The 14,687-nt window shown below is 43.9% G+C and overlaps 1 protein-coding gene across 1 annotated transcript in view; it reads left to right on the top strand.

Annotated features, from left to right (window-relative positions):
* LOC115121846 (phospholipid-transporting ATPase ID-like) overlaps nt 1-14,687 on the top strand; it is a 116,289-nt gene that overhangs the window by 12,239 nt on the left and 89,363 nt on the right. The window contains exons 2-8 of the mRNA XM_065027758.1: nt 6,310-6,368; nt 6,580-6,693; nt 8,299-8,397; nt 9,059-9,120; nt 10,354-10,426; nt 10,924-10,994; nt 11,115-11,194. Of these exons, the coding sequence (XP_064883830.1) occupies nt 6,310-6,368; nt 6,580-6,693; nt 8,299-8,397; nt 9,059-9,120; nt 10,354-10,426; nt 10,924-10,994; nt 11,115-11,194 (558 nt within the window). The remainder of the gene's footprint in view (nt 1-6,309; nt 6,369-6,579; nt 6,694-8,298; nt 8,398-9,058; nt 9,121-10,353; nt 10,427-10,923; nt 10,995-11,114; nt 11,195-14,687) is intronic.

The following is a 14,687-nucleotide window of genomic DNA, read 5'->3' as shown; positions in this document are numbered from 1 at the left end:
AGGGCCTAGGTTAATGTCTTCTTATGGTCCATCAACTGTTTATATAGGGCCTAGGTTAATGTCTTCTTATGGTCCATCAACTGTTTATATAGGGCCTAGGTTAATGTCTTCTTATGGTCCATCAACTGTTTATATAGGGCCTAGGTTAATGTCTTCTTATGGTCCATCAACTGTTTATATAGGGCCTAGGTTAATGTCTTCTTGTGGTCCATCAACTGTTTATATAGGGCATAGGTTAATGTCTTCTTATGGTCCATCAACTGTTTATATAGGGCCTAGGTTAATGTCTTCTTATGGTCCATCAACTGTTTATATAGGGCCTAGGTTAATGTCTTCTTATGGTCCATCAACTGTTTATATAGGGCCTAGGTTAATGTCGTCTTATGGTCCATCAACTGTTTATATAGGGCCTAGGTTATTGTCTTCTTATGGTCCATCAACTGTTTATATAGGGCCTAGGTTAATGTCTTCTTGTGGTCCATCAACTGTTTATATAGGGCCTAGGTTAATGTCTTCTTATGGTCCATCAACTGTTTATATAGGGCCTAGGTTAATGTCTTCTTATGGTCCATCAACTGTTTATATAGGGCCTAGGTTAATGTCTTCTTATGGTCCATCAACTGTTTATATAGGGCCTAGGTTAATGTCTTCTTATGGTCCATCAACTGTTTATATAGGGCCTAGCTGATTTGTACGGGTCCAGGTTTTGCAGCTCTTTCAGAACATCTGCTATCTGGATTTGGGTAAAGGAGAACCTGGAGAGGCTTTGTGTTTTGGTAGATCAGACAGGACTGTGTGTTTTGGTAGGTCAGACAGGACAGTGTGTTTTAGTAGGTCAGACAGGACTGTGTGTTTTAGTAGGTCAGACAGGACTGTGTGTTTTGGTAGGTCAGATGGTAGGTCAGATGGTAGGTCAGATGGGGCTGTGTGATTTAGTAGGTCAGACAGGACTGTGTGTTTTAGTAGGTCAGATGGTAGGTCAGATGGTAGGTCAGATGGTAGGTCAGATGGGACTGTGTGATTTAGTAGGTCAGACAGGACTGTGTGTTTTAGTAGGTCAGACAGGACTGTGTGTTTTGGTAGGTCAGATGGGGCTGTGTGTTTTGGTAGGTCAGACAGGACTGTGTGTTTTGGTAGGTCAGACAGGACAGTGTGTTTTAGTAGGTCAGACAGGACTGTGTGTTTTAGTAGGTCAGACAGGACTGTGTGTTTTGGTAGGTCAGATGGTAGGTCAGATGGTAGGTCAGATGGGGCTGTGTGATTTAGTAGGTCAGACAGGACTGTGTGTTTTAGTAGGTCAGATGGTAGGTCAGATGGTAGGTCAGATGGTAGGTCAGATGGGACTGTGTGATTTAGTAGGTCAGACAGGACTGTGTGTTTTAGTAGGTCAGACAGGACTGTGTGTTTTGGTAGGTCAGATGGGGCTGTGTGTTTTGGTAGGTCAGACAGGACTGTGTGTTTTGGTAGGTCAGACAGGACTGTGTGTTTTGGTAGGTCAGACAGGACTGTGTGTTTTGGTAGGTCAGACAGGGCTGTGTATTTTGGTAGGTCAGACAGGACTGTGTGTTTTGGTAGGTCAGATGGGGCTGTGTGTTTTGGTAGGTCAGACAGGGCTGTGTATTTTGGTAGGTCAGACAGGACTGTGTATTTTGGTAGGTCAGACAGGACTGTGTGTTTTGGTAGGTCAGACAGGACTGTGTGTTTTGGTAGGTCAGATGGGGCTGTGTGTTTTGGTAGGTCAGACAGGACTGTGTGTTTTGGTAGGTCAGACAGGGCTGTGTGTTTTGGTAGGTCAGACAGGACTGTGTGTTTTGGTAGGTCAGACAGGACTGTTTATTTTGGTAGGTCAGACGGGACTGTGTGTTTTGGTAGGTCAGATGGGGCTGTGTGTTTTGGTAGGTCAGACAGGACTGTGTGTTTTGGTAGGTCAGACAGGACTGTGTGTTTTGGTAGGTCAGACAGGACTGTGTGTTTTGGTAGGTCAGACAGGACTGTGTGTTTTGGTAGGTCGGACAGGGCTGTGTGTTTTGGTAGGTCAGACAGGACTGTGTGTTTTGGTAGGTCAGATGGGGCTGTGTGTTTTGGTAGGTCAGATGGGGCTGTGTGTTTTGGTAGGTCAGACAGTGCTCAACAAGGCTATTCCTCAGGAGGATGAGACTAGAGGGACTGACATGCATGCTGCTGCACAGGAAACCACTGGTGTGTGTGTGGTTGAGGGGCTGGTTATAGACTGGTCTGCTGACAGAGACAAACAGGAAGGAAGTTAGCAGGTGTGTGACTGTGTGTGTACTGCATGCTTTTTTCCGATTCCTCTGAAACAGGACAGGGGCCGTGTTTGACTGACCTACCTGTGACTGTGTGTGTGTGTGTGTGTGTGTGTGTGTGTGTGTGTGTGTGTGTGTGTGTGTGTGTGTGCGTGCGTGCGTGCTCTACTCTGGGTGAACAGCAGTCATTTAATTTTAAAAGCTCTCATTAATATTAGAGGAGAGAAGGAGGCAGGGAGGGTTTCTCCAAAACATGCACTGCATCATTCAGCACAAAAAGTCTTTGAGAGAGAGAGAGAGAGAGAGAGAGAAAGAAAGAAAGAAAGAAAGAAAGAAAGAAAGAAAGAAAGAAAGAGAAGGGGAGTGAGAAAGAAAGAAAGAAGAGAAAGAAAAAAAGAGAGAAAGAAAGAAGAGAAAGAAAGAGAGAGAGAGAAAGAAAGAGAAGTGGAGTGGGAGAATACAGTTTCTCTATGTTGATGGAGAACCAGAGGGAGAGCACTGTTGCTAAGGGGAAGGGAGTTAGTCTCTTAATATTTAGAGTGAGGGATGGACGGAGGAGTTTGAGTGGCTGGAGAGCTGGAGCTTTCAGCATCCTAGAGAGAGAGAGAAAGAGAGAGAGAACGTGAGTGAGAGAGGGAGAAAGAGAGAAAGAGAGAGAGAGGGGGAGAGAGAGACAGCTGGAGCTTTCAGCATCCTCCTAGAGAGAGGGAATGAGACTTTAGTTTGAGGTATGAGTAATCCCTCAAAGTGTAGGCATATTCAGTGAAGTGTTATAAAACAACACCTGACTGACTCAAACTACAGCCTTCAAAATAAAGGGCTGATGCTCATTAACGTATAAACCTCAACGTACGTACACATTCACCTCACCTCAATGTACACATTCACCTCAACATACACATTCACCTCACCTCAATGTACACATTCACCTCACTTCAATGTACACATTCACCTCAACTCAATGTACACATTCACCTCAACATACACATTCACCTCACCTCAACGTATACATTCACCTCACCTCAATGTACACATTCACCTCAACATACACATTCACCTCAACATACACATTCACCTCAACTCAATGTACACATTCACCTCAACATACACATTCACCTCAACATACACATTCACCTCAACTCAATGTACACATTCACCTCAACATACACATTCACCTCACCTCAATGTACACATTCACCTCAACATACACATTCACCTCAACATACACATTCACCTCAACTCAATGTACACATTCACCTCAACATACACATTCACCTCAACATACACATTCACCTCAACTCAATGTACACATTCACCTCAATGTACACATTCACCTCACCTCAATGTATACATTCACCTCAACATACACATTCACCTCAACTCAATGTACACATTCACCTCAACATACACATTCGCCTCAACTCAATGTACACATTCACCTCACTTCAAGGTATACATTCACTTCAACGTACACTTCACCTCAACGTATACATTCACCTCAACTTATACATTCACCTCAACTCAACGTATACATTCACCTCAACGTATACATTCACCTCATCTCAACGTATACATTCACCTCACCTCAACGTGTACATTCACCTCAACGTATACATTCACCTCATCTCAACGTATACATTCACCTCACCTCAACGTGTACATTCACCTCAACGTATACATTCACCTCATCTCAACGTATACATTCACCTCAGCTCAATGTATACATTCACCTCAACGTATACATTCACCTCAACGTATACATTCACCTCAACGTATACATTCACCTCATCTCAACGTATACATTCACCTCAGCTCAATGTATACATTCACCTCAATGTATACATTCACCTCAACGTATACATTCACCTCACCTCAACGTACACATTCACTACACATTCACCTCACCTCAACGTACACATTCACCTCACCTCAACATATACATTCACCTCAACGTATACATTCACCTCAACGTATACATTCACCTCAACATACACATTCACCTCAACTCAATGTACACATTCACCTCAACATACACATTCACCTCAACTCAATGTACACATTCACCTCAACATACACATTCACCTCAACTCAATGTACACATTCACCTCAACATACACATTCACCTCAACTCAATGTACACATTCACCTCAACATACACATTCACCTCAACTCAATGTACACATTCACCTCACTTCAATGTATACATTCACCTCAACGTATAAATTCACCTCAACATATACATTCACCTCAGCTCAATGTACACATTCACCTCACCTCAACGTGTACATTCACCTCAACGTATACATTCACCTCATCTCAACGTATACATTCACCTCATCTCAACGTATACATTCACCTCACCTCAACGTGTACATTCACCTCAACGTATACATTCACCTCAACGTATACATTCACCTCAACGTATACATTCACCTCAACATACACATTCACCTCAGCTCAATGTATACATTCACCTCACCTCAATGAATACATTCACCTCAACATACACATTCACCTCATCTCAACGTACACATTCACCTCACCTCAACGTACACATTCACCTCACCTCAACATATACATTCACCTCAACATATACATTCACCTCAACGTATACATTCACCTCACCTCAATGTATACATTCACCTCAACGTATACATTCACCTCAACTCAACATATACATTCACCTCAATGTACACATTCACCTCAACTCAACATATACATTCACCTCAACGTACACATTCACCTCACCTCAACGTATACATTCACCTCAACGTATACATTCACCTCAACGTATACATTCACCTCACCTCAACGTATACATTCACCTCAACGTATACATTCACCTCACCTCAACGTATACATTCACCTCAACTCAAGGTATACATTTACCTCAAGGTATACATTCACCTCAGCTCAACGTATACATTCACCTCACCTCAACGTATACATTCACCTCAACTCAAGGTATACATTTACCTCAAGGTATACATTCACCTCACCTCAACGTATACATTCACCTCAACATATACATTCACCTCAACGTATACATTCACCTCACCTCAACGTATACATTCACCTTAACTCAAGGTATATATTTACCTCAAGGTATACATTCATCTCACCTTGTAACTCTGTGTTGTTGTTTGTGTCGCACTGCTATGCTTTATCTTGGCCAGGTTACGGTTGTAAATGAGAACTTGTTCTCAACTGGCCTTCCTGGTTAAATAAAGGTGACATTAATTTGATTAACTTTTTTATTTAAAAAACTCAAGGTATACATTCACCTCAGCTGACCTCTACAGAGTCATGACCTGTTTATTCCCTTAGTGACGCAGGGATCACACACACCCTCCAGGGGTGGGTTAACTGTGTCTGGTCTGAGCCTGTTGGGTTGTTCATGTTCAGAAGCACCAGCCAAACAGAGCTAATTCCTCTTACAACGTGATTGACCTGCCAGTCAGTGTGTGTGTGTGTGTGCGTGTGCGCGTACATGTGTAGCTCTATATTGATTTGGTTGTACTGTATATGTAAATTAGATAAATCAACCTCCCTCCATCTCTCTTTTTCTGTCCAACACAGACTGTAGTTACAGATGTTCTATGCTAATCTGACCAGTTTCTCACAGCAGGACAATAATCCTGCAGCAACAGGAACTGTGAATTATTATGTGGATTATAATTAATAGACATTTTTGTTGATTTTTAGTTTAGTCTGACATTTTAAAGTGGAAATTACAACATTTAGAAGCCTTTTTAAACCTTGAATACACTGAAAATGTGCCTTTCCTGCTGCAAAGGAAAATTCCCTGTGACAACAGAGGGATCAAATTAACATAGAACATCTGTATTGATGAATGAGTGATATTGACTCGGCCTGGGACTCGGCCTGGGATAATCACCCTCTTATAAACACACACACAAAGGCAAGGTCCCTGGCAGGGAATCTGTGTGTTATCCCAAAGATATTTTTGGTTAAGATGTTTCAGAGTTGTGTTATTCAAAGTTATGTGTTGTCTCTCACAGTTGTGTTGTGTGTGTTTCACCAGAGGAGGAGAGGAGGGTCCGGGCCAATGACAGAGAATACAACGAGAAGTTTCAGTATGCGGTAAGAGAGATAGTTTGTGTGTTTGTACATGATTATATATGTGTATTTATGTTTAAGTACATTACATGACTAATAATAGACCAACATTTTCTATTTTTGTAGTAATTAGTATTTCACATTTAGAACATACCTTCCTCTATTCCCCCTTCTCTTTATCTCTCTATCTCTCTTTATCTCTCTTTATCTCTCTCTCACTCTCTGTCTCTCTCAGAGTAACTGTATTGTGACGTCTAAGTACAACGTCATCACCTTTCTGCCCGTCAACCTGTTTGAACAGTTCCAGGAAGTGGCCAACACCTACTTCCTCTTTCTGCTCATACTGCAGGTAAGATGGAAGCAGGGAGAGGAAGTGGAGGTATGGGGAGGGCAGAGAGAGACGGGGATAAAGTAATGGAGGGAGAGGAAGTGGAGGTATGGGGAGGGCAGAGAGAGACGGGAATAAAGTAATGGAGGGAGAGGAAGTGGAGGTATGGGGAGGGCAGAGAGAGACGGGGATAAAGTAATGGAGGGAGAGGAAGTGGAGGTATGGGGAGGGCAGAGAGAGACGGGATAAAGTAATGGAGGGAGAGGAAGTGGAGGTATGGGGAGGGCAGAGAGAGACGGGGATAAAGTAATGGAGGGAGAGGAAGTGGAGGTATGGGGAGGGCAGAGAGAGACGGGGATAAAGTAATGGAGGGAGAGGAAGTGGAGGTATGGGGAGGGCAGAGAGAGACGGGGATAAAGTAATGGAGGGAGAGGAAGTGGAGGTATGTGGAGGGCAGAGAGAGACGGGGATAAAGTAATGGAGGGAGAGGAAGTGGAGGTATGGGGAGGGCAGAGAGAGACGGGGATAAAGTAATGGAGGGAGAGGAAGTGGAGGTATGGGGAGGGCAGAGAGAGACGGGGATAAAGTAATGGAGGGAGAGGAAGTGGAGGTATGGGGAGGGCAGAGAGAGACGGGGATAAAGTAATGGAGGGAGAGGAAGTGGAGGTATGGGGAGGGCAGAGAGAGACGGGGATAAAGCAATGGAGGGAGAGGAAGTGGAGGTATGGGGAGGGCAGAGAGAGACGGGGATAAAGCAATGGAGGGAGAGGAAGTGGAGGTATGGGGAGGGCAGAGAGAGACGGGGATAAAGTAATGGAGGGAGAGGAAGTGGAGGTATGGGGAGGGCAGAGAGAGACGGGGATAAAGTAATGGAGGGAGAGGAAGTGGAGGTATGGGGAGGGCAGAGAGATGGGGATAAAGTAATGGAGGGAGAGGAAGTGGAGGTATGGGGAGGGCAGAGAGAGACGGGGATAAAACAATGGAGGGAGAGGAAGTGAAGACAGGGATGCTGTAAAGGGGGTGGGGTGGAGATGAGTGGGGAGGGGAGAAAGAGAGGCTATCAGTTTTCACCACACTGAAGGACACAGCAGGTACATCATAGAGACTGCTTTCTTCTCTTTCTTTGTTTTACCTCCCATCCCTCCTCTCGCTCTCCTCTCTTTCTCTCCCCTTCCTCCCTCCTCTCGCTCTCCTCTCTTTCTCTCCCCTTCCTCCCTCCTCTCTCTCTTCCTCCCCTTTCTCCTGCCCCCTACCGCTCTCTTTTTCCCTCTCTCTCTCCTCACTCTCCTTCGTCCTGCCCCCTCACTCTCTGTTTCCTTCTCTCTCTCCCTCCCTCTCCTTCCTCCTGCCCCTCCCTCTCTGTTTCCCTCTCTCTCCTTTTCTCTCTCTCCTTTCTCTCTCTCTCTCTCTCTCTCTCTCTCTCTCTCTCTCCCTCTCTCTCTCTCTCTCTCTCTCTCTCTCTCTCTCTCTCTCTCTCGCTCTCTCTCTCTCTCTCTCTCTCTATCCCTCTCTCTTCCTCCCTCCCTCCCTCCCTCTCTCTTTCTCTCTCTCTCACTCACTCACTTTCTCTCTCCCTCCCTCCCTCCCTCCCTCCCTCCCTCCCTCCCTCCCTCTCTCTCTCTCCAGTTGATTCCTCAGATCTCGTCTCTCTCCTGGTTCACCACCATAGTGCCTTTAGTCCTGGTGCTCAGCATCACTGCAGTAAAGGATGCCACTGACGACTATGTGAGTGTCTGTCACACACACACACACACACACACTAGGGCTGTGACGATTATGGAATTTGGGGTAACAATTCATTGTCATGCAAATGGAAATGGTTATTATTATAAATGTAATTTTGGTTGAATAATCTTTAGAGCTTGTAATGCATCATAATGCATCTGTAAAATGTGCTATGACGACCTAATGATTACAACACAGCTTTGGTGAAACCGAAACTTTTGAAAATGAAGCTTCTCCCGACTGTGCCTTTCTGATTGTAAAATGATTACCAACTTTACCCACTTCATGTAAAATGATTACCAACTTGACCAACTTCATGTAAAATGATTACCAGCTTTACCCACTTCATGTAAAATGATTACCAACTTTACCCACTTCATGTGAAACGATTACCAACTTTACCCACTTCATGTAAAATGATTACCAGCTTTACCCACTTCATGTAAAATGAAAAACTGCTATTGGGTGAACTGTATCTAGTTGAATATAAAGTTGAATGCCCCGTCTCCTAAAATAAATGTCTTAAGATGTGCAGATCATGACTATTATTTTGAAGTTTTTGTCCGTAATTGTTGGTTGATAATTGTAACTGTCCTAACTTACACTATTCAAAACACATAATATTTGGAGAGAAAAACATGTCAATTCTTGTCTCCTTCAGTTCCGTCACAAGAGTGACAACCAGGTGAACAACCGGCAGTCTCAGGTCGTCATCCACGGCTCGTAAGTCTCCTCTAGTCCAGTCTACACTCAGCAATACAGACAGTCATCTAGTCCAGTCTACACTCAGCAATACAGACAGTCATCTAGTCCAGTCTACACTCAGCAATACAGACAGTCATCTAGTCCAGTCTACACTCAGCAATACAGACATTCATCTAGTCCAGTCTCTAATCAGCAATACAGCCATTCATCTAGTCCAGTCTACACTCAGCAATACAGCCATTCATCTAGTCCAGTCTACACTCAGCAATACAGACATTCATCTAGTCCAGTCTCTAATCAGCAATAAAGACAGACATCTAGTCCAGTCCTCACTCAGCAATACAGCCATTCATCTTGTCCAGTCTACACTCAGCAATACAGACATTCATCTTGTCCAGTCTACACTCAGCAATACAGACATTCATCTAGTCCAGTCCTCACTCAGCAATACAGCCATTCATCTTGTCCAGTCTACACTCAGCAATACAGACATTCATCTTGTCCAGTCTACACTCAGCAATACAGCCATTCATCTTGTCCAGTCTACACTCAGCAATACAGACATTCATCTTGTCCAGTCTCTAATCAGCAATACAGACAGTCATCTAGTACAGTCCTCACTCAGCAATACAGCCATTCATCTAGTCCAGTCTACACTCATCAATACAGCCATTCATCTTGTCCAGTCTACACTCAGCAATACAGACATTCATCTTGTCCAGTCTCTAATCAGCAATACAGACAGTCATCTAGTACAGTCCTCACTCAGCAATACAGCCATTCATCTAGTCCAGTCTACACTCATCAATACAGACATTTAACTACATATCGTAAGCTGTTTCTATTTATAATTTAGTTCCTCTTTCTACCTACCTACCTACTTACCTACCTACCTACCTCCCTCTCTCTCTCGCTCTCTCTCTCTCTCTCTCTCTCTCTCTCTCTCTCCCTCCCTCCCTCTCTCTCTCTCTCTCTCTCTCTCTCTCTCTCTCTCTCTCTCTCTCTCTCTCTCACCCTCCCTCCTTCTCTCTCTCTCTCTCTCACCCTCCCTCCTCTCTCTCTCTCTCTCACCCTCCCTCCTTCTCTCTCTCTCTCCCTCTCTCTCACCCTCCCTCCCTCCTTCTCTCTCTCCCTCTCTCTCACCCTCCATCCATCCCTCCTCTCTCTCTCTCTCTCTCTCTCTCTCTCTCTCTCACCCTCCTTCTCTCCCTCCCTCTCTTTCTCTCTCCCTCCCTCGTTTCTCTCTCTCAGTCTTCAGAAGGAGAAGTGGATGAATGTAAGAGTGGGTGATATCATTAAACTGGAGAATAACCAGTTTGTGGCAGTAAGTGTATGTCATTCAACCATCAACATAATGTATCACACACACACACACACACACACACACACACACACACACACACACACACACACACACACACATACACACACACACACATACACACACACACACATACACACACACACACATACACACACACACTGGTCGTGATTCATTTACAACTGTTGTAATGTACTCTGTCATAACACGTTTTTTATGGTGCAGTGCAATGGTTTGATATATATACAAGCACTTACCGGTATTGAGATTCATTCATGGTGGTTTTAAAGGCTTCCATAAAGGCGATGTAACACACAGCACTCTCATATTTCAGCCAAACAATCTCTACACTAAGGTTAACTTTCAATGTACTGTACTAGTAGCGTGTTAGCCAGAGCTTCTGGAATGTGTTAGCCTTGTTAGATGGCCATGCTAGAAGGGACAAAGTGAAATGCTACAGTGTGTTAGTGGATGCTAATGCTAGCTGATTTTCTCTTCAGGCTGACCTTCTCTTACTGTCCAGTAGTGAACCTCATAGCCTCTGTTACATTGAGACCGCAGAGCTAGATGGGTAAGAACACACCATAACACACAGCACAGTCCAATAAAGCACAACACAGTGATCCTCAGTGATGCTCAGTGATGGTTTGTGAGTTCATATACAGTGTGTGTGTGTGTTGTGTTTGTGCAGGGAGACCAATATGAAGGTGCGTCAGTCTCTGTCTGTGACTGCAGAGCTTGGAGACCCCAACAGCCTGGCCTCTTTTGATGGTAGGAAGTCTCTTTCTATTGGTCTCTGTGTCTTTCACACATCAGAGGTCAGCAGGTCCGCTCTGCAACCAAGCACTTAGCACCCACACTGCCCAGCATCACACACACACACACACGCCCTCCGTTGTCAGCGCTTAACACCCCCAGTCTCTCCATTCCCCACAGACACACACTGGTTTTCCTCATCAGCATGGTTCACCCACGCATCTCTCCTCACCTGCTCAGCAGAAAGCATTACTGCAAGCAAGTTGGTCTGTGTGTGTGTGCGTGTGTGTGAGTGTGTGTGTGTGTCTGCGTGTGTCTGCGTGTTTGCTAGCACAGCGCTCATAGCAAGTCAGTTTAATTCAATAGTCCTAAAAAGGAATGTGGCTGAAACACTGGCTGAAACACAGCTGAACTCTGCCCTCTGTGGTGATGTTGAATATGTAGTCATTATTTTTGTGAAGCAGAGGCTGATGTAGTAAACAGTGTGTTGTGCTGCTGAGGTGGGATGGTAAGATGATGATGGAGAGAACACTGTACTGTATCTAGGTGAGATGATGATGGAGAGAACACTGTACTGTATCTAGGTGAGATGATGATGGAGAGAACACTGTACTGTATCTAGGTGAGATGATGATGGAGAGAACACTGTACTGTATCTAGGTGAGATGATGGAGAGAACACTACTGTATCTAGGTGAGATGATGATGGAGAGAACACTGTACTGTATCTAGGTGAGATGATGATGGTGAGATGATGATGGAGAGAACACTGTACTGTATCTAGGTGAGATGATGATGGAGAGAACACTGTACTGTATCTAGGTGAGATGATGATGGAGAGAACACTATACTGTATCTAGGTGAGATGATGATGGAGAGAACACTGTATTGTATCTAGGTGAGATGATGATGGAGAGAACACTGTACTGTATCTAGGTGAGATGATGATGAAGAGAACACTGTACTGTATCTAGGTGAGATGATGATGGAGAGAACACTGTACTGTATCTAGGTGAGATGATGATGGAGAGAACACTGTACTGTATCTAGGTGAGATGATGATGAAGAGAACACTGTACTGTATCTAGGTGAGATGATGATGAAGAGGATGAAGAGAACACTGTACTGTATCTAGGTGAGATGATGATGGAGAGAACACTATACTGTATCTAGGTGAGATGATGATGGAGAGAACACTGTATTGTATCTAGATGAGATGATGATGGAGAACACTGTACTGTATCTAGGTGAGATGATGATGGAGAGAACACTGTACTGTATCTAGGTGAGATGACGATGGAGAGAACACTGTACTGTATCTAGGTGAGATGATGATGGAGAGAACACTGTACTGTATCTAGGTGAGATGATGATGGAGAGAACACTGTACTGTATCTAGGTGAGATGATGATGGAGAGAACACTATACTGTATCTAGGTGAGATGATGATGGAGAGAACACTGTATTGTATCTAGGTGAGATGATGATGGAGAGAACACTGTACTGTATCTAGGTGAGATGATGATGGAGAGAACACTGTACTGTATCTAGGTGAGATGATGGAGAGAACACTGTACTGTATCTAGGTGAGATGATGATGAAGAGAACACTGTACTGTATCTAGGTGAGATGATGGAGAGAACACTGTACTGTATCTAGGTGAGATGATGATGGAGAGAACACTGTACTGTATGTAGGTGAGATGATGATGGAGAGAACACTATACTGTATCTAGGTGAGATGATGATGGAGAGAACACTGTACTGTTTCTAGGTGAGATGATGATGGAGAGAACACTGTACTGTATCTAGGTGAGATGATGATGGAGAGAACACTGTACTGTATCTAGGTGAGATGATGATGAAGAGAACACTGTACTGTATCTAGGTGAGATGATGATGGAGAGAACACTGTACTGTATCTAGGTGAGATGATGATGGAGAGAACACTGTACTGTATCTAGGTGAGATGATGATGAAGAGAACACTGTACTGTATCTAGGTGAGATGATGATGAAGAGGATGAAGAGAACACTGTACTGTATCTAGGTGAGATGATGATGGAGAGAACACTATACTGTATCTAGGTGAGATGATGATGGAGAGAACACTGTATTGTATCTAGGTGAGATGATGATGGAGAGAACACTGTACTGTATCTAGGTGAGATGATGATGGAGAGAACACTGTACTGTATCTAGGTGAGATGACGATGGAGAGAACACTGTACTGTATCTAGGTGAGATGATGATGGAGAGAACACTGTACTGTATCTAGGTGAGATGATGATGGAGAGAACACTGTACTGTATCTAGGTGAGATGATGATGGAGAGAACACTATACTGTATCTAGGTGAGATGATGATGGAGAGAACACTGTATTGTATCTAGGTGAGATGATGATGGAGAGAACACTGTACTGTATCTAGGTGAGATGATGATGGAGAGAACACTGTACTGTATCTAGGTGAGATGATGGAGAGAACACTGTACTGTATCTAGGTGAGATGATGATGAAGAGAACACTGTACTGTATCTAGGTGAGATGATGGAGAGAACACTGTACTGTATCTAGGTGAGATGATGATGGAGAGAACACTGTACTGTATCTAGGTGAGATGATGAAGAGAACACTGTACTGTATCTAGGTGAGATGATGATGGAGAGAACACTGTACTGTATCTAGGTGAGATGATGATGAAGAGAACACTGTACTGTATCTAGGTGAGATGATGATGGAGAGAACACTGTACTGTATCTAGGTGAGATGATGGAGAGAACACTGTACTGTATCTAGGTGAGATGACGATGGAGAGAACACTGTACTGTATCTAGGTGAGATGATGATGGAGAGAACACTGTACTGTATCTAGGTGAGATGATGGAGAGAACACTGTACTGTATCTAGGTGAGATGATGATGGAGAGAACACTGTACTGTATCTAGGTGAGATGATGATGGAGAGAACACTGTACTGTATCTAGGTGAGATGATGGAGAGAACACTGTACTGTATCTAGGTGAGATGATGATGGAGAGAACACTGTACTGTATCTAGGTGAGATGATGGAGAGAACACTGTACTGTATCTAGGTGAGATGACGATGGAGAGAACACTGTACTGTATCTAGGTGAGATGATGATGGAGAGAACACTGTACTGTATCTAGGTGAGATGATGATGGAGAGAACACTGTACTGTATCTAGGTGAGATGATGATGGAGAGAACACTATACTGTATCTAGGTGAGATGATGATGGAGAGAACACTGTATTGTATCTAGGTGAGATGATGATGGAGAGAACACTGTACTGTATCTAGGTGAGATGATGATGGAGAGAACACTGTACTGTATCTAGGTGAGATGATGATGGAGAGAACACTATACTGTATCTAGGTGAGATGATGATGGAGAGAACACTGTACTGTATCTAGGTGAGATGATGATGGAGAGAACACTGTACTGTATCTAGGTGAGATGATGATGGAGAGAACACTGTACTGTATCTAG

This window comes from Oncorhynchus nerka, linkage group LG14 (genome assembly GCF_034236695.1).
Source record: "Oncorhynchus nerka isolate Pitt River linkage group LG14, Oner_Uvic_2.0, whole genome shotgun sequence".
Taxonomy (NCBI): Eukaryota; Metazoa; Chordata; class Actinopteri; order Salmoniformes; family Salmonidae; genus Oncorhynchus; species Oncorhynchus nerka.
This window is presented reverse-complemented; position numbering and strand designations above follow the sequence as displayed.